The 20,822-nt window shown below is 47.5% G+C and overlaps 1 protein-coding gene across 1 annotated transcript in view; it reads right to left on the reverse strand.

The window, feature by feature from the left end:
• The window catches only part of SMC1B (structural maintenance of chromosomes 1B), a 94,108-nt gene that overhangs the window by 25,878 nt on the left and 47,408 nt on the right, over nucleotides 1–20,822 (reverse strand). Inside the window, exons 15-21 of the mRNA XM_056517497.1 lie at nucleotides 13,865–13,971; nucleotides 13,599–13,740; nucleotides 11,431–11,576; nucleotides 11,100–11,253; nucleotides 9,856–9,954; nucleotides 8,360–8,516; nucleotides 1,401–1,555 (exon numbers count right to left, since the gene is read on the reverse strand). Coding sequence (XP_056373472.1) covers nucleotides 1,401–1,555; nucleotides 8,360–8,516; nucleotides 9,856–9,954; nucleotides 11,100–11,253; nucleotides 11,431–11,576; nucleotides 13,599–13,740; nucleotides 13,865–13,971 — 960 coding nt within the window. The remainder of the gene's footprint in view (nucleotides 1–1,400; nucleotides 1,556–8,359; nucleotides 8,517–9,855; nucleotides 9,955–11,099; nucleotides 11,254–11,430; nucleotides 11,577–13,598; nucleotides 13,741–13,864; nucleotides 13,972–20,822) is intronic.

The raw sequence follows: 20,822 nt of genomic DNA on the forward strand, positions 1-20,822 counted from the left end.
AAAAAAAAAAAAAATCTCCTGCCATACCCTAACAAAGCAAGAACATTATATTTGGGTTTTTTATTAGAAATACTCTCCTAGTATAATCACATAATTATTACTCTTTTATAAGCTAGTGGCTTGCATTTGCCATCAGCAGAACACGGCGCGGCTCACAGTAGCCTATTGAGGGTCCCTATTGGGTTGCATTAGATGGCGCCTGTATATTCTGATGATCATAGCTGCATTCAAATTCCCTGCGTCTTCACTGACTATTGTAAGATTACAGACTGCATTAAAAGGGGTACTCCACTGAAAAAACATTTTTTTAATCAACTGGTGCCAGAAAGTTAGGCTGGGTTCACACTACGTTTTGTCCCATACGGGAGCGCATACGGCAGGGGGGAGCTAAAAGCTCGCGCTCCCGTATGTGACCGTATGCGCTCCTCTATGCCATTCATTTCAATGAGCCGACCGGAGTGAAACGTTCGGTCCGGTCGTCTCATTTTTGCGCCGTATGCGCTTTTACAACCGGACCTAAAACCGTGGTTGACCACAGTTTTAGGTCCGGTTGTAAAAGCGCATACGGCGCAAAAATGAGACGACCGGACCGAACGTTTCACTCCGGTCGGCTCATTGAAATGAATGGCATACGGGAGCGCATACGGTCACATACGGGAGCGCGAGCTTTTAGCTCCCCCCTGCCGTATGCGCTCCCGTATGGGACAAAACGTAGTGTGAACCCAGCCTTAAACAGATTTGTAAATTACTTCTATTAAAATTTTTTTTTATCTTTCCAGTACTTATCAGCTGCTGTATGCTCCACAGGAAGTTATTTTCTTTTTAAATGTTCTCTTTCCCTGACCACAGTGCTCTCTGCTGACACCTCTGTCCATTTTAGGAACTGTCCAGAGCACGATAGGTTTTCTATGGGGATTTGCTCCTACTCTGAACAGTTCCTAAAATGGACAGAGGTGTCAGCAGAGAGCACTGTGGTCAGGCAGAAAGGAAATTGAAAAAGAAAACTTCCTGTGGATTATACAGCAGCTGATAAGTACTGGAAGGATTAAGATTTTTTTTAATAGAAGTAATTTACAAATCTGTTTAACTTTCTGGCACCAGTTGATTTAAAAAAAATTTTTCCAGTGGTGTACCCCTTTAACAGTAGCCTGTATTATGCAAAAAAACATCCCTTCAATAGGCTGTAGTACACATATTAGATTAGATTGTCGGCCGGTCCTACCAGAAGTGGTGGGTTCACCTGAGCGTCACCTAATGTGTATGGCCACCTTTAGTATATAGTGCACAGAAGAGATTTCAGGGAATTTGAATGTTTTGTTCTGTAGATTTACATTCACCCATACAGATAATTTCTTTCTTTATATTCTCTTCACTTTAGGATAACTTGAAATCTCGCAAACCTGAGCGCTGGCATTTCTGCAGAGTTTCTTGTAGATCTCATCGATAGCTAAAGATACATGCTCAAAACACTGGCTAAAAAGCTCATATCTCCTGTGTTTCACCTGCTCAAATTCATTCCTACATTGACTCGCTTTCCTTCTGCTGGCCTCAAAAGCTATGGGAAAAATAAATAGACGGACTGTAATTTGACAGGAGAGAAAGTTCTTGACTGCTACATGGCAACTAAGGTTCACTATACTGGATAACATTTCACAGCCACATTTTTAAGGTCTCTAGTTAACCCCTTAAAGGGGTGCTACACCCCTAGACATTTTATCCCCTGTGCTACACCCCTAGACATTTTATCCCCTATCCAAAGGGACTCCCACAATCTCAGCTGCGGCACCCAAGACATCCAATGCACGGAGTGAACTTCGCTCCGTGACGGATGACTGGCGATGTGGGGTGGAGGCTTGTGACATCACGGCCACGCCCCCTCATTGCAAGTCAATGGGAGGGGGCGTGACATCCATCACGGCCCCTCCCATAGACTTGAATTGAGCGGGCAAGGCCGTGTCATCACCAGCTGGTGTGGGCAGTGAAGTCACGAGCCTCCGGCGCTGACCCAACGCTCTAAACGAACGCCAGGTGCAGCAGGGAGATCACATGCCTCCCCAGCGGCGGGACCACTGGGATAAGATGTCTGGGGGCGGAGTACCCCTTTTAAAGGGAACCTGTCACCTGTTTTATGCTTTACAAGCCAGCAAGGCCTAGAAGCAGCCATGGGGTCCAGGCTTCCCTGTGACTACTTACCCGATCCCCCCTTCTCTGCACCTATTTCATGCTGTCATGGTTTGGGCAGCATAAAACAGGCTACAGGTTCCCCTTAAAGAAAAACTCTCTTCCACATCAACATGGTTTATGATACAGGCATATACGTTAAAAAAAGGATATATTATTGCAAGCTTTATTCCTAAAGTTAAAGCCTCCGTTCTGTCATTTGACCACATGACCATTGGTGAGACTTGCAGAATCCCACAGCTTCTGGTGTGTGGACTGGAAGTTGCTTTCTCGATTCATTACTATAAAACTCATAATTTACATCTTAAAGGAATAAACAGAGAAAGCAAATTCCTTTATATACAGCAAATGCTGTGGAATAAGGTGAGTCTCAATAACAGTTATGTGGTCTCCAACCATGTGGTGCCAATGGGCTGTTGTAGCAGCCGGGGGAAAAATGAAGGCCTCAGGTCTACCATCTTAGTTAGGGTGCATTCACACCACGTTTTGTACATACGGGTGCCGAATCCGGCGGGGGGGAGGGACAAACCGGGCGCTCCCGTACCCCGGCCGGAACAGCCTGTGACTCCACTTACTTTAATGACCCGACCGGAGTCAAACAGTGACTCCGGTCGGCTCAGTTTTGACCCGTATGCGGTTTTGGACCGGACCTAAAACCGTAGTAAACTACGGTTTTAGGTCCGGTCAGGAAACCGCATACGGGTCAAAACTGAGCCAACCGGAGTCACCGTTTGACTCCGGTCGGGTCATTAAAGTAAATGGAGTCATGGGCTGATCCGGCCGGGGTACGGGAGCGCCGGTTTGCCCCTCCCCCCGCCGGATCCGGCACCCATATGTACAAAACGTGGTGTGAATGTACCCTCACTCATACTAGGCAATCAAGCCATCAAATGTTCAAACATTTCAAAACTATAAAAATATTATGTTATATTAACACTTTGGATGGCTAGCCTCTTTAAAAATTGGAATAAAAAGTTATCATTAAATGATCAATGTTAAACATCTTTCCTCCATGTGATAGTCTATGTGAATGCTAACATATTTGTAAATCCCTTCATTTACCAAAAATGACTCCTTACCCCAAAAAAACAACCTAAAGTACTGGCCACTAGGTGTCTCACTTTCCTGCAAACTGCCGAACCACTGTCTGTTGTTAGGTTCAGTCTTATAGCAGTGTTTCTCAATTCCAGTCCTCAGGGCCCCCTAACAGGTCATGTTTTCAGGTTTTCCTAAGTCTTTCACAGGTGACATAATTATGGTCAGTGAATCAGGCATCACCACAATTATATCACCTGTGAAAGACTAAGGAAATCCTGAAAACATGACCTGTTAGGGGGCCCTGAGGACTGGAATTGAGAAACACTGGTCTATAGTAACAAAGAGTCCAGGAAATGATGCAAGAAGTAGGTGGGGCTTAGCATGTGCTATGTGTAGGAAAGAGAGAGAGTGTCTGAGCTGTATACCAGAAACTGATTTAGAGAATGAGCAGAAAAAAAGGTATGCTCCTCTTCCTGCTTTGTCTCTATAAGACCTGGATGGCCCCATAGACTTACATTGTACATACTTACCTTACATTGTGAGGTATTGGTGAGGTGCATCCACTCAGACCTTCACTATGTCCTCAGGAGGTAGTTATTATTGCAATATAGGGCAAAATGCGCAATACTGATGCTTGGTAATTATAAGGTATTTTGCTGACGAGTGATTATTGTAGTTCTGCTGGATCTGTGTGGGTGTTCCCCACTATTCTTTGGGGTTAAAGTATTTTAAGGGGTGGGATTTTTTTTTTAAGTGGGAGGGTCTCTCAGGATTTGTCTAGATTTTACATATTGTTTGGATTAATAAACAATTGTTATAATGGTACATTTATAGGTGATTTACAATGTAAGTCCGCCCGGGTCACGTGACCCAGAGCCAGAAGACATGCATGATTATTGGTCGGGGTCTGAGCACTCAAATCAAAGCGATCAAATCTTTTGAAATGTCCCTACGACATATTATAAAAAATGTCAATGACAATGGCCATTTAATACTTACCAAAAGGAAAAAGGAGATAATTTTTGTACTCACCGTAAAATCTCTTTCTCGTAGCCTTCATTGGGGGACACAGAGACCATGGGTATATGCTCTTGCCTCTAGGAGGCGCTGACGAGGAAAAAAGTTGGCTCCTCCCTGGCAGGATAAACCCGCCCACTGGAAGTGAGGTAATCAGTTTAGTCACAAAGCAGTAGGAGAAGCCAACCAAGAGACAAGTCCTAAGGACCCTAAAATGGAATACCGGAGAAACACTCAAGAACCGGAAAAGGCTATCCGTACAAGAATGAAGAAATGGGTGGGTGCTGTGTCTCCCAATGGAGGCTACAAGAAAAAGATTTTAAAGTGAGTACAAAAAAAAAATCTCCATTTCTCGGTCCCTCTTCATTGGGGGACACAGAGACCATGAGACGTAAAAAAGCAGTCCCTGGGGTGGGAAAAATAACACCAGAGGAAGAGAGTCAGTCCGGAGACCGAACCCCAGCCGGCCATAAGACTCACGGACGAGACCCTGGGCTCTGTCCCTGAAGATGGAATAGGACGTCAAGGAAGGGACCGTCTTTAGAAGAGACTCTAAAACAACAGGCCACAGAGAGAGACAAGAAGGGGCGATGCAGAGACCCGATGGGCCAAACCAACCTGGAAGGAGGTAGGAAACCAACTCCAAGAAGCACAGAACCAGATAGAGAAAGAGGGCGGTTGGGAACAAAAAAGGAAAAGGGAACGACAAGAGAATACCCCATATAGAGGACCAACCGAAACCAGAGAACCTGGTGAGAAAACGCCAGGGAGAGCCGAAGGCAAGTCAGTCAAGCTGAAGACCAGAAACTTCTGGAAAAGAGAGACGGGAACCGTCTCCAGAGAGGCATAGTGCAGAAGATCCGAACCAAATAGCTGTAGGCGCCAAAAAAAACACCGTCCCAGGGGCACAACGTGAGCACCCGGGGAGAAGGGCGGTCTCAGGGTAATGGAGTGCGGCCGATCTGATGGGCGACCCACAAGCAGAAGAAAGTCTGACTGACGTCAGTCCTGTGTACCTGCACAGGACCCTCTTTCAGATTTCTCCCACCAGCAGTGAGGTAGTGGAAACCCCAGCCATGAACACAGCAGGGATGGGAGACAGACTGCTTTGGAAACCGTGCAGACAACAGTCTGGCTGAACGAGTATACCTCCAGGTGCTGGCGAAAAAGGAACAACAGTAATATTGCCGATCACTGTGCCCCCTTGGTCGCAGGTGGGAGGACGGGAGGCCTAGGAGCCATGGATAGAATCACCGCCACCCTGGGAGATCGGGGGAGGCTGAGGAGCCATGGTTGGTATTCCCGTCGCCCTGTATAGGGTCCATAGGACATGTCAGGGCACTTCTTCAGACACCGCGTACTGGTAGTGGGGTACCGGAACTCCAGCCGCAGAGACATCAGGCATGTGAGAAAGGACAGGCGGCGGCGGAACAACGCTGACCACTGTCTGGCTTACTGGTATGGGTCGTCCATAGTATACAGCCGGTCACTCTGTCGGACACCTCATACTGGCCGAGGGGTACCGGAATGTCAACCGCGGATGCGGCAGATATGAGATCGATGACCTGTGGAAGAGAGAATCATAGTGTATGCACATGCCAAGAACCCTCCCCTGATGGATGTTGGAGGAAAAACCCTGAAAAAGCCCTAAGCGTCCACCAGGAACACACAAGCCCTGTAAGAGCAGCGGTCAGGAGCTGTACCCCGATAGGGAGGGGCTAGGACCGGCCGTGGGCACAGTAAACCAGGCACGGAATGTAACCCTGGAATCTCCAGGTACCACGTAATAGCCTGCCACCACGGTTCGCATATGCTCCCTCACAGAGTGAGAACTCTGCAGAATTAGGTATGGCAGAGGCATAGGGCAAAAAAATTTGTGCCGATAGCGCTATCTGGAAAAAAAAAGGCAGACCCAATTACAGTCCCAGAAAAGGACCCAGCAGATATTAATCTGATAAAAACAGATATTACAGGCAAAAAACTGTTATAGCTATGAGCTGCTACAGAAGGAGCCACAAAAAACCCAATACCATTAACAGCCACTAGAGGGTGTTTTCCAGTCAAAGAGACCAGAGGAAGACCATTTTAAATTTTTTTAATGAACCTGGCTCCCCACGAATTCCCGGCATTAACCCGAGTGCAAGCCTGGACGCGCTACGGGGAAGGAGAGGGGCGGAGCTAAACTCTGTCTGGGAGAGGTGCAAAATTGCGATGATCCTTGCCCGTCAGGACGGGCGGGAGAAGAGAGGAACTGCAGGTGTCCTGTGGGACACCCTAGAAAGCGATGCTAGTCACTGCTGGAGCGGGGGGGGGGGGGGGGTCCCAGCTGCGGAAAGGATCCGCAGGCTGCGACAAGCACCACCGGACTAAGCAGTAAACCACGCGCCCCAGCAAGTTGCCGCACAGCCGCTCTAAGCCAGCAGCTGTGTACAGCCAGCGGTGACTGTGAGCACAGGGAGCCACGAACTAAACAAGAGTGGTGATGCAGCGTGCTGTAGGAGCGCTTGCCGCTCCAAGGCCAGGGGGAGTGACAGTGGTGCCAGGCTAGACAGGCTTCCGTTGAGCTGGAGGAGAAATGGCCCTGAACCAGGGAGTCAGAGGAGGGAGACAGTCTCTAACATCCCTGGTAGCGTGAACATCTAATGCAGCACTCTAAGCCTGGAGGGCATGCTGCGGGAGGAGGAGCAGAGCTAAGCTCCGTTCATAAGAGGTGCAGAAAGGCACTGGACTTTTCTTGTCCGGCGCTCCCAAGACAGCACTGACAGAGGGGGGAGAGAGTTAGTCTCCAGATTCCTGCGTCAAGCACAGGAAGAAGGGGGAAGGAGCTATCTGCCGCAACTATGGGTCCTGCTGGCCAGCAAGCGCCGGAGGAGATCCGGCCAGCTGAAGTAAAGAAAATCAGCAGCCGCAAAAAGTACAGGCAGCCACTGCAAAAGCCAGTGGCTGCCCTGAGACAGAAACGGCTGCCGTAACTGTGAGTCCACTGGCAGGCAGGTGGAGGGGGGAGGGGATGATATACTTACCCACGGTCTTCATACACACCCAGACGGTTTCAACCAGCTTATGGCCATGCTGCATCATACCAGGCTAAGATAGCGGGGCAAGCAGGGGCAGTGGGGGACCCTGACCCAGGGTACAACCTCCAGGCGCTTGCCGTTGGCGAGAAGGGGTTAACAGTACATACTCTATGTCTGTGCCCCTTTGTCGCATATGGGGGAACAGGTAGCGCCATGCTCCTGAACCCCCACCTAAAATTGAGAAACAAAAGGGAGGAAAAAAAGCTTAATTAACAGCTTTTACTACAAAAATAATAAAAAAAAGACCAGGTCTGGGGGGCTCCCAGACCTGTGTCTTGCCTCCTACTGACACTAGCTAAAACTGATTACATCACTTCCAGTGGGCGGGTATATCCTGCCAGGGAGGAGCCGACTCATGGTTTCTGTGTCTCCCAATGAAGAGCAACAGAGAAATCATTATTTTTACAATGTTTTACTATTTACTTTAACATGATGCAGGTATGCCCTAACAGACATTAGGCCCTAGGGGTAATTTTTTTTTTTTTTTTTTTACACCCAGGGCTGTTACTATCTTCCAGGTCATTGCAAGAGCAGACAGCAACAGGACAGAGAGACACCTCTAACTTTGCCCATTGTGGGATTAGCAATGACTACCGTGTTTCTAATGTTAAACAACTAACATCAAAAGTTACTGTGATCCTGGCCCTTAATACAGGCGTGTGCCTTTCAATCACAGGCATGCATACACTCTGTATTTCAGGGACATGTCTACTGTTACTGTGACCTGTGAGAACTAATACGTACGGTATTCAGCGAAAACTACATGCCGCAGATACAGTACATGTACATAATTTTGAGTTAATGGATTAAAGAGGAAACAAAATCAGATGTAATCATCAGATCATTCTCCCCTGAAAGCTGTGTGCATTAGGTCTAAGCGAATGAATCGACTAAGATGATAGAATAAGATTGTGTGCTGTAAGGTTCATCTATATAACATACAGTGCATAGTACAATGTGTTGTCCCTTCTGTTTTGACCATACATACAAATATCCTTCACATATAATCTAAGGATTGCATTATTACAGTTTTTTTTCAGTTTTACCATCTGCAGTTTCATGAAACTTGTCAGTGACATTCTGAAGTCTTTCTATAGCTTTTAAATTCGGGGCAGATGTTTTCAGGAAGTTGTTTTCATGGGCGATGCACTCTTGACGCATTTTCATGAGTTCAGCAGAGATTTCGTTTTCTGTTGCTAGGTTCTGTAACAGGAAAAAATCTAATAAAGTTATAAGTAAAAAAAATGAATGTTAAATTATATACACACACACACAAATTATAGGTCGGGATGTCCCTATGCCGATACTGGTATCAGCGCTGATGCCGGAGATTTCCACGAGTACTTGTGTAAATGTACTCGATACCGATCTCGATACCTACAGACCATAAAAAATAATCCCTCTCACCTTTTCTCCACTCCAGCATTGAGTCCTTTTCGGCTTCTATCTAAAAGGAGAGGGTTTCCTATCTACCTATTAGGGCTTTAACCTAATCAGACTATTCCCTACTTACCCATCTTCTGAGTGCCTCTGCCTAATGAGAATTATCTACCTACCTACTGGGGGCTTCTACCTAATAGGGGACATTCTCTACCTACTGGAGGCTACTATCAAATTAAAGGGAGGATTCCCTACCTAACTACTGGAAGCATGCCTAAACTAGGAGAGTCAGTGAAGGCCTCATGTTTGACTTTTACATAAGGCTTTACAGAGTCTAGAGCCACCTCTGCTGTCACATGACAAAAAAAAGTATCTGTAATTAGTATTAGTGAGTACTTGAAAAATCGGTACTCGTACTATGTCCTTAAAAAATTATATTGTACCATCCCTAACTATAGGGCAGCATTATAGGTGCAGGGAGCAGGGTCCTGGGAAACTATAGAGAAATTGAAACACTTCAGAGAAAGAAAGGTGTTACTCAGGGCCGGCAGGGTGGAGGGCAATTGCACGGACCACCCAATCCCAACAGATTTTCCATGCTCAGCATTTCAGAGTCAATCATAGTGTTCCAGGACCCTTCTCCCTCCCACAGTTTGGGCAACATAAAACTGGTGACAGGTTATTTTAACATACAGTACATGAATTGTACTGTAACAAACGGTCTAAACTTAGACAATTTAAAAAAAGCATTTAAGAATGGACACATCGGTATACCGAGATATGAAACACCATTGATATTTAATAGCAATATATAACATCAACTTTTTCCCTACAATTTTTATTAAAGGGTTATTACCTTATATTACTAGAATTTACCATCACTTTATGATCCAGGGGGTCAAACATTTTCTCTGCAGAGCAACACCCAGTCACCATAGGTCTTTTCAAGTAAATGTGGCCAGGGTCTGCTCAGTAGGTATAGACTGAGCAGGGGCCCTTTTGCTGAATCACCAATGGGTCAATTTCATACTCAGGATCACTGAAGACCATAGAGGTCAAACCTCTACTGATTATAAAGTGATGGTATATCTTTGCGATACTGCCTCTTGATGCCACGATAGATACACCCCTTAAAAACAAAGGAATATTCAAATGAATATACCTTTAAATCTTCTGGAAGATGTCTGTAGTCAATGAGAATATTCATCTCTCTTTCATAGATGTCTGCAGTGGCTGGCGTGCTGTCACTCTCTGTTTCCAACTAAAAACACAAACAGGACCACTTAATTTTAGCAGGTTAGAGATTAAAGGGAAATTAGGCATATTACGTCCAATGGTATGGAGGAAAGTAAACTTTGGTTGTCTCAAGATCAAAAGTTAAAACTAGCTGATCAGTGTGGGTCCACTGGGTCTCCAATGATCATGAGAATGGAGGCAAATAGTGAATGGATGAATGAATAGAGCACCATTGTGTATCCTTATCCAGCACTCCATTCATTCTCTATGGAGTTTACAAACACTGCACTCAAAGGGGGCTCCACCTTTAAGTCACCAAGCTTCTCGGGGACTGGCGATCCTGGAAAGGACCCTAGAGCTTTCTGTACATTTAGCCTGTACATTTTTACTGTTTTCTGTAGCCTGTATCACACAGTAAAACAGTGAGCATAATGTAACAGCATACATGAATATTCTAATACAATATATATTTATAATAAATATGCAAAAAAGAAATCCCTTAATGGGATTCAAACTTTAATAAATAAATATAATTATTAAGAAAAGAGTATAATAAATAATAACACCTAAGACAAGGCCACATATAGCTAAGACAATGCTAAAATATAAATACCGGTACATAAATAAAAAAAGTTGTAGCTGTTGAAATGCATAATAAAAGAATACCAATAGTGCATCATCAAGACTAAAACTGGTTTAGTCATTAATGTATTAAAATAATAAAATGACAAGGATTGTAGAATGAGCTCCACAAGTAGACATGATGGTGCATAAGGAACAAAAAGGGAAAGTGTTCCATTTAAAGGGGTATTCCGTCTTAGACATCTTATCTCCTTTGGATAGGGAATAAGATGTCTGATCGCAGGGGTCCCGCCGCAGGGACCCCTGCGATCTCTGTGCAGCACCCGACATTCTTTGCCAGGTGCTGCTTCAGTCCCGGAAACGCTGGTTTTCTGAGATGGAGACTTGACGTCATGCCACGCCCTCTCGTGATGTCACGCCATGTCCCCTCCAGTGCTGCACGGAGATCGTGGGGGGTCCCAGCGGTGGGACCCCTTCAATCAGACATCTTATCTTCTTATCCTTTGGATAGGGGATAAGATGTCTAAGGCCGGAATACCCCTTTAAGTCAAAACTTTCTAACACACAGTATCTGGGCTACCTTTTTACCTCAATTTCCGTAATATCATCCAAGGAGCCAGCTAGTAGATGAATTGGCAAATCCTGCACTTTGCAATCCAGAAGTAAATTGTGTCTCTCTAATTTTTTCTGTTCTATCTTGCTTTCTACTATCATTGTTTCCTTCTGCTTCTTACCCATTTCCCTACAGGAAACATATACACATAAAGCATCGATCATAAAGAAAGTGATACACAGACATCACCATGCTATAAGTCAAAGGGAAGCTATGGCGAGATGAGCACCAGGACCCCTTCATTCTAGAGATCAGCAGGGCATCAGCTCATAGACACATTCTCTGAATGGAGAAACACTTCACTACCTGTTTACATTCAGAAGCTTCTTTCGTACGTCCTCAACAAACTTCTGAGCGTCCCCACATTCTGACTTCTTTAGTGTCAGCTGGTTTTTAAGTTGCTGTTGTTGAGATAAAACTTCTTCTACTTTAAGGCGAATTCTTTGTTCTTCCTAAATTAGATGAATAGATCTATTATAATAGATATAATATATATGATACTATAATCATAGTAAGACATTTTAGAGGCTTCTCAGACTGACTGTATTCCAAAAGAAAAAACAGTGCTGTCGAATGTATTAACATGTTTTGGGGGTTATGTTAAAATATTAAAGTAGGAATGACATTACTGGACGTTATCAGATGGGCCGCCAACCATTGGGACTCCTATAATTCACCAGAAAAGCATTCTTTGTCCCCTGTGTGATTCAGGCTGCCGTCAAGCATCCATGCAGCTGCTACACTCTGAGCTGCCGAAAATAACCAAGCACTGTACTTGTCTATCTGCCTTGTATAGGTGACAAGTTAAAATCTAAGTGCATTCAAAGTGTATATTTCACATTCAAAGTGTAAATTTCATTTACAAGTGGGGACTGCCTCAAACCGTTCCCTAAAAAGGCGACAACACAGCACACCTATATTTGATCCTAAGGATGGGGATAAGTTCCATATCGGGGGGGTCCGACCGCTAGGGCCCCCCGCGATCTCCTGTACGGGGCCCCGGTAGCTCACGGGAAGGGGGCGGGTTGACCACCGCACAAAGCGGCGGCTGACACGCCCCCTGAATACAACTCTATGGCAGAGCCGGTGCGCTGCCTTCGGCAATCTCTGGCTCTGCCATAGCGCTGCATTGAGGGGGCGTGTCAGCCGCTGCTTTGTGTGGTGGTCGACACCCGCTATCTGTCCAGCGAGCCGGGGCCCCGTACAGGAGATCGCGGGGGGGCCCAGAGGTCGGACCCCCTGTGATCTGAAACTTATCCTCTATGCTTAGGTTAGGGGATAAGTTTTTCAGCACTGGACTACCCCTTTAAGGAGGCACTAACATGCAGGAGGGAGACTAGTGCTATATTTACAATGCTATATCTCACCAGTCTAAATGCTATATGAAAGTAGCATTGGTCCACAAACCCATGACTTTTGAAAGTAGAAAGGAAGCTCAGACAGTATATTGGGGAAAGTTTACTGCAACTTTAAAAGGTGCGTTCTCATCCTATCCAGTAAATTCTACGATATGTCGTGACTCTATGATCAGTGGGGTGCCCAGAAAACCTAAGAATGAAAGAGTGCAGTGCTGGTCTAGCATTGAATGCCCTTCGCTATATTTCCCCTGCACAGCAGAACCCCGGCTACCCTCAGTGCTGAGAACTGCAATGCGACCTCATTCATGCATGCTGCCAACTGGAGTTCCCTGCAAAGCCAGATGGTCCGGTGTAATACACAGGCAGACATTCAGCACAGTTACTTGATTTGTTGGCACTAGGACCACTCAGAAGTGTGACGTCTACAAAGACGGCAATGCATTTCCAAGCGGATTCAGTGTTTCTGTATATGCCAGGAATGGTATTTCCACAGCAGAAACATCTGCTGCGGAAATTCCGCCAAGTGTCCAATGCAGCAGAATTCCATTGAAATAAATGGGACTCTGCTGCAGTGGAAATTACTGCCGTGTGAACATAGCCTTAGGTTCTCTAGAACCCCCACAATCATATCAGATTGACATATCTTAGCGATATGCCATCACTCCATTAAACATGTTGCCAAACTACAATTTCCAGCATGCTTGTTTGCTGGTAGTTGTAGTTTTGCAACAGATGGAGGTGCACTGGTTAGGAAACACTGCTCTATAAGATGGTAATAACTGATGAGAATAACCAATCACCTATTAAATCCACTTCATACTATTTTATCCTATTTCATTGCTGCCATGGTTGCCAGTGATTAGAAACTTCTTTCAGATGGTCCTAGTACTGACAAAGTACATGCAGCTTCCTTGCTGTGAAGGAAATTAGAATTTATATTTCCATTCCCTGTTTTAGAGCCACAGATTCAGTTTCCAGTTAATGTACTAAGTAATGCGGTTTAAACGCGGCAAAGCAAATATTACAACGGCTTATGGATGGAATATTAGTCTTAAAAGAACAAGCGTTAATGCTAATGTATTCTAAGAGTTTTCCTCACACTGAACTGCATTGTACCTTCTTCAGTTTTGCTATTTCCTCTTCTTCTTTACTCAAACTCTCCTTTAGCTTTGTCGTCTTTTCTGTCTCCTTCTTCAGTTGCCCCCGGCTGTATTCCAGTTGAATTTCTAATCGTGTTTTTTGATTACTAAATTCTAGTCTATAAAATTGAGAAAATTGATATTAATGTTCTGCACTTTTTTGTCTTGTGTTTAAAGTAGCTAATGTGCTAACAGACAAGAACATACAATAGTGAACAATCAATATCATGTCAGATAAAATACCTCTTTTTATCGGTCTCCTCGTGTTGCTTCAAGTGTTTCTCCTCGTAATCCCGAATATTACGCACACCGATCTCCTCACAGAAAGTTTTGAACACTTTATCTTCCACCTAAAACAAAAAAGGGATTTTTGTCTTACCGTAACATCCTTTTCTCGGAGGATCCATTGGGGGACACAGACCTTGGGTATATGCTGTTCTTGCTAGGAGGCTTGACACTATGGAAACCAAAAAGTTGGCTCCTCCCAGCAGGATATACCCGCCCACAGAGCCTGAGGTAATCAATTTATTCACCAAGCAGTAGGAGATGACCGAGAGGTAGAGAATCAAGACCAGTCCGAGGCAACCAGAACAAAAAATAACTGAACACATCCTCGGACAGGTAACCAAACACAAGAACACCAAAGAAAGGGCGGGAGCTGTGTCCCCCAATGTATCCTCAGAGAAAAGGATTTTACGGTAAGACAAAAATCCCTTTATCTCTATCGGCTCCATTGGGGGACACAGACCTTGGGATGTACCAAAGCCGTCCCTTGGGTGGGTAAGGAATCAGTCAGGCGAACAGCTGGACCACCGCCGCCTGCAACGCCTTACGGCCCAGAGTAGCATCAGCTGATGCAAAAGTATGAATCTGGTAAAACCTTGTGAAAGAGAGCAAAGATGGCCACGTGGCTGCTGTACAGAACTGCGTGGCCGAAACCACGAAGTGAAAGGCCCAGGATGCCCCGAAAAACGGGCGGAATGAGCCAAAACCTGGAAGGGGGAATCTTCCCCTTGCAGCAGAAGAAGATCGGATCCACCGAAAAATGGTGGCTGTAGAAGCAGGTCGTCCTGTAAGACGACCTTCCGTAAAAACAAAAAAAGGAGTCACACTACCGAAAGGAAGTGACTGAGAGATAAGACCGAACAGCCCTCACCACAACCAGTTTATGGAGCAAACTCCCTGGGATGAGAAGGGGCAGGACAAAAAGACGGCAGGACGATGTCCTCATTGAGATGAAAAAGTTGAAACCATCTCAGGTAAAAAGGACGGACCTGGACGGAAAACACTTGTCCTGGTATACAACCAGGAAGGCAGAATGGCCAGCTTTGACACCCACCTAACAGAGGTAAGAGTAATAAGGAACGCCACCTTCCAGGGAAGGAGGCGAAGAGGAGTGTCCCTGAGAGGTTCAAAAGGAGCGCCTTGCAGGGCACCTAAGACCAAGTGTAAGTCCCAAGGGGGAGAAGGGGACCGAGAAGGAGGGGCAGTGTGTGCCACTCCCTGAAGCAGGTCTGGACATGAGAATTGAACGCCAGAGGACTTTGAAAAGGAATGAAAAGGGCCGAACTTTGACCCTAAAGGGAGCTGAGAGCCAACCCTTAGGCCAACCCTGACTGGAAAGGGAAAAGGGGTCGGGGAAGGAAAACCAAGACCAGAGAAAAAAGGCTGAGATTCACACCGATGAAAATAAGACTGCCAGGTATGGTGGTAAATCTTCGCAGAGGAAGGTTTGCGAGCCCTCAGCATGGTGCGAACCACTTGGGAAGAGAAACCGTGGTCTCAACTTCGGTACGGTAAATAGGGGTGGCACAGGGGACCTAAGATAGAAGGTCTGGGCGAGAGGGAAGGCACAGCAGTAAGTCGTTAGGAGCCTGACCGCGACAACGTACCATGCCCGCCGGAGCCAGTCTGGGCCACGAGAATGGCGGGAACTCCCTCTGCTGCGAGTTTCCTCAGGACTCTGGAATGAGAGGAAGGGGAGGAAACAGATAAGGTAGGGCCACGCCCAACTAAGAAACAGATAAGGTAGGGCAAAGCCCGACCAGGAGAGAGGAACGCTGCAGTTGTGGCGGGACGAGTAGAGGTCCACGCCAGGAGCGCCCTAGAGGTTGCAGGTCACTGCAAACACCTCCGGATGTAGGGACCACTCGCCTTGGACGGCTGAGGACCAGCTGAGACAGACCACCTACCAGTTGAGTATGTCCGTAATGAAGATCGCTGAGATGGTCGGAAACTTGAGTTCCGCCCAGAAGGGAATTTCCCGAAGAAGCAAGCAAAGATAGAATTGCCCTAGTCCCAGCATGTTGATGGGGAGAAGGGCTTCTGGGGGGACCAAGGCCCCTGACCGGTCGGTCCTTGAAAACACCCCCACCAGTCCAACAGACCGGCAGGAAGGGGCAGGAAGGAGCGCCCCTGAAAGGCAGGGGTAAACGAAGCCACCATAGAAGGGACCGACAAGACTGTCGAGAGAGAACGATCTTGCAGTCGAGAGACAAAGGGGACCTGTCCTACCAGAAGAGAATCACCAGTTGAAGAGGTCGGTGATGAAACTGGGCAAATGGCACGGCCTCCACGGCCGCCAGCAACCGACCCAGGACAGTATGCAAAAGCGAATGGAAACTGGAGCAGGATGCCTAAGTTATCTGACTCCTGACAAGAGAGTCAGCCGAATGTCCGGCAGAGTCGAAAGCGGGCAGAGACCACGACGAACTGGAGCCCCAGGGGAGAGGCTGAACTTGTCATGATTAACCGTCCAACCGAAGAGAAAACAAGGGTTGAAGGTTGAGACTAAGACTCCCCAGAGTCTGAGCCCTGGTTGGAGCTCTGATTAGGAGGTCGTCCAAGAAAGGAATGACTGTAAACAACTCTTGTCCTTAACAGGGCTATCACAGGTCTCAGGTCCTTGGTAAGGACCCACAGAGTAGTGGTCAGACCGAAAGGGAGAGCCACAATAGAAAATGGCTGTCCGGAACTTATAGCGGAAGTACCGCTGATGACTGGGAAATATTGGAATGTGGAGGCAGGCATCCTTGATGTCCACTGAGGGAAGAAAAAACTCCCCTTGAACCATGGACTCCAGCATCGAACAGAGAGACTCCATTTGGAATGGAAAGCAGAAGATGCTGGTGGAGATGCTCGAGAACCAAGATTGGGCGAACAGCAACGCCCGTCTTGGGAACTACAAAGAGGTTGGAATAAAAAAAAACTTGAAAACGTTCCCCTGAAGGAACAGGGACAATTACTCCCTGGATGAAAGGGAACTGGAACGTGCCCCGAAATGCCTCCGCTAGAGAGGAGGACCAGGGGGTCCGGGAAGAAAAAAGCAGTCCCATGGAAGGGAGGCAAATTCGACCCTGTATCCGTTGGCTACAACATCCCTGACCCAGGAAACCGGAAAGTGCGTGTCCAGGCATCCCGGAAGAGTAAGACGACCAACCATCCGAGTAAAGTCGGCGGGTGGGGGCGACCCCTCAGGCCGAGGTAGGCCTACGGGTGCCTGCTGTGGGCGCCAAACAGCCGGAATGGTTAGCCGACCGCCGGGATGGACGGGTCAGGAAGGAGGGAGCCCTCTCCCCATGAAGGCGCCTGGCTGGACCTTTGTTGGTACCAAAGGTCCGCAGGACCGGAAGGAGGAGGGCTTCCGATGGAAAGTGGTTCTGCGAGCCTTATCCAGAGGTATAAGGAACTCTTTCCGCCCGTCGCCTCACTTCTTGAAGGCTATGTCTGCATTCCAGGCTATAAGCCACATGGAGCGAAGGAGGGCTACCAAGTAGCCTGTGGCCAAGGCAGCACAGCGGCTGCGCATGGAAGCAGAACCCAGAAAATCTCCGGCATAGGAGCCTCGGAGAGCTAGACTAGATAGATCCCCTGGAGGGATCCTGAATACTACCCTGGCGGAGTTGGGAGACCAGACTCAAAGGGCATCTGACACCCAGGCAGAAGCAAAAGCAGGAAGAAAGGAAGAACCTGCTGTCTCCAAGGCAAATTTTGCCAAGGTCTCGCCCTTCTTGTCCGCTGGATCCTGGAAGGCAGCCGCAAATGCCAACAGCAAGACAGTCGTTTTGGAGAGGCGGGAGACCAATAGATCCACAGTTGGAGAGGAGGTCCACCGAGCAATGAGGTCCTTTGCGAAGGGAAACCACGCTTGAACCTTCTTCGTTTTCTGAAACCTTCAGGCGGATTCCAGCAGGGCTTCAAATTCAGCAAGAGAGCTGAAAGTCTTGGGTGCCGGTCGGGCTCGAAGAAAGGAGACTTCTGGAGACACGTCCGAAGTTCATGGGTCCTTTAACTGGAAGGTGTCTCTTATGGCAGAGTACACCCACATCAGGCATATCCGTGCAGCCCTCTTGAGTCGGAGGCCGAATCAGAAACCTCATCCACAAGTTCTCCAGGTGAATGAGAACGAGGTGAGGCAGCCCTGGAAGAGGTCGGGCACGATGAAAGGCAACTTCTGGAGTCACGTCCGAAGTTCCCGGGTCCTCTACATGAAAGGTGTCTCTTATGGCCGAAACCAATGAGTTCACCGTGTCGGCAGAATCCGAGCGGTCCTTTGAGTCGGATGCCGATTCGGAAACCTCATCCACAAGCTCTCCAGGTGAATGGGAACGCGTTGAGGCGGCCCTAGATGAGGAAGAGACTGACCCGGTACGCGGCTCTGGAGAGCAAGAGCGGTGACTGCGAGAGCGTCCTCTGGAAGAGGGACGCTTGTGATAAGCTGAGGTAGTGGGGCGAGACCTATGATGGGAACACCCGTACCTGTCCGAAGACCCCGGGGATGATTCAGAGGAAACATCCCTATTACGCTTGCAAGAAGCGTAGGGAGAAGGGGAGCTAGTCCCACTGGAGGGCCGACGGAGGACCTCTCCAAGGCAGTCACCACAGAACGGGAGACCTGCGCCAACTCGGATATAGACTATGAGAGGGAAGAAACTCAGGCTGGAGGGAAGGCCGAACCCACCGAGTGTGGTAGAACATCCCGGGTAGTAAAAGCCAGGGGGTCTGGGGGAGCAGTGGTGCAGGCAGAACAAGTAGGTTCAGCAGAACCAGACATTTTTGTGTTACAGCTATTACAGGTGTAATAAGAACTAAGGACCTAGCTATCTGTTTAGAGGAAGGAACAGTTCTGGGCACGGACATAGTAATTAAAAAGGAACAGTCTCACCTTGGTCTGTGTCCCTCAGACTGCAGCTGTGAGCAGAGAGAGGGAGAGAGAGAGAAAACGCTGGGCCAATGGCCAGAGGGGGCATGTCAATTACAAGGACACCTTTTGATTGGCTCTGCAAACCCCCCTGCGCACGCACAGCGCTGATTGGAGGGGATTCGCGCCATCCTGAAGAAATAATAACCCAGATAATGATGGCGCCCGCTCCTGGCCTCGAGCGCACCTTGTGAACGCATGTGCGCCTCGGGGGAACGGAGCGGGTGAACGCCATCGGCAGAATACTGCCGAAAACTAAAGTAAAAACTTCTATGCAGTCGTGCTGAAGGAGCGCCCGCCCGCTGAACAGATATGTCGCGGCTGCAGAGGACAGCCGCCTCATACAAACTATGCACCAAACACACATATGCCTGCAATATATAAATGCCACTGCTCAAACCCCAATAAAAACTTTCCCCCATAGAGTAAAAAGGGAGGGAAGAACCCCTCCTGGCCAGTCCCATAAACCCTTATAGAAAAAAAGGGTGTCTCCAGCTGTTGAGACTCCAGTACCTAAGGGAAATAGACTCACCTAAGTCAGAAGAACTTATCTAATGAAGTCTTCCTGATGAAGTCTTCATCCAGCTTTTAGTCACCTGCATCATGCCGGGCTTGAAAAGCGAGATGAGCAGGGAAAAGTTAGGGACCCGGAACCGTGAGGTACAACCCCAGGCACTGGCCGTTGGCGAGAGGGGGTTGACAGTACATACACGATGTCTGTGCCCCCTCAATCGCAAATGGGGAAACAGTGAACGCTATGTTCCTGAGTCCCCACCTGAAAACAGGAAAATAAAAGGAAATAAACTAAACGTCCCTATCTGACAAAATAAAAAAGTTAGACCAAGTCTGGGGAGAACCCCAGACTAGTGTCCATCTCCTGCAGACACTAAGCTTAAACTGATTACCTCAGGCTCTGTGGGCGGGTATATCCTGCTGGGAGGAGCCGAATTTTTGGTTTCCATAGTGTCAAGTCTCCTAGCAACAACAGCATATACCCAAGGTCTGTGTTCCCCAATGGAGCCGATAGAGAAAAGGAGATATTTTTGTGCTTACCGTAAAATCTCTTTCTCGTAGCCTTCATTGGGGGACACCTTACAGATGGGTATATGCTCTTGCCACTAGGAGGCGCTGACACTAGGAAGAAAAAAAGGTCGGCTCCTCCCTGGCAGGATATACCCGCCCACTGGAAGTGAGGTAATCAGTTTTGCTACAAAGCAGTAGGAGAAGCCAACAAGACATGTCCAAAGGACCCTAGAAAGGAATCCCAGATAAAACAACCCAAGAACCAGAAAAAGTAATCCGGGAAAAAAAGATGAAGAAATGGGTGGGTGCGGTGTCCCCCAATGAAGGCTACGAGAAAGAGATTTTATGGTAAGCACAAAAAAATCTCCTTTTCTCGGTCGCTCTTCATTGGGGGGGACACCTTACAGATGGGACGTACCAAAGCAGTCCCCTAGGGTGGGGAAAACCAACTACCAGAGAAAAAGTCAGTCCCGAGACTAAACTCCTGAGACCACAAAGGCCCACGGACGAGCCCCCAGGCCAAAGACAAACAAGGCCCAGAAATTGAGCTCCCGTAAGATCTCCGGTCCATGGATATGGACTAGGACGCCGAAAGAAGGGCCGTCCCAGAAGACTCAAGACACCTGGATCGACCTTTGTATACTCAAGAGACCCGGTCCTTATAGAGAGACCAGGAAGGGTCGAACAGAAAGCCAGATGAACCGAAACCATCCAAGAAGAAGATGGGACAAAGTCCCAGGAACACAACAGGGAGATCAGTGTACGCCTGGTCTCCACAGGAGGTGGAGACTAGAAACTACGGGAAAAAAGAAAAAACAGAATGTGTCCTGGAGACCCAAAAAGAACCCCTGACCCAGGGGCCCGCAATGAGCACCTGGAAGGCAACAGTAGCCGCACTGGTGTAATCCGCGAGACCAGAACGCCCTCTATCTCGGTAGGAGTGGAAGGCTCTGAAAAGGGGAAGTTTTGGATACCGGA

The sequence above is a fragment of the Hyla sarda genome, chromosome 4, assembly GCF_029499605.1.
Source record: "Hyla sarda isolate aHylSar1 chromosome 4, aHylSar1.hap1, whole genome shotgun sequence".
Classification (NCBI taxonomy): domain Eukaryota; kingdom Metazoa; phylum Chordata; class Amphibia; order Anura; family Hylidae; genus Hyla; species Hyla sarda.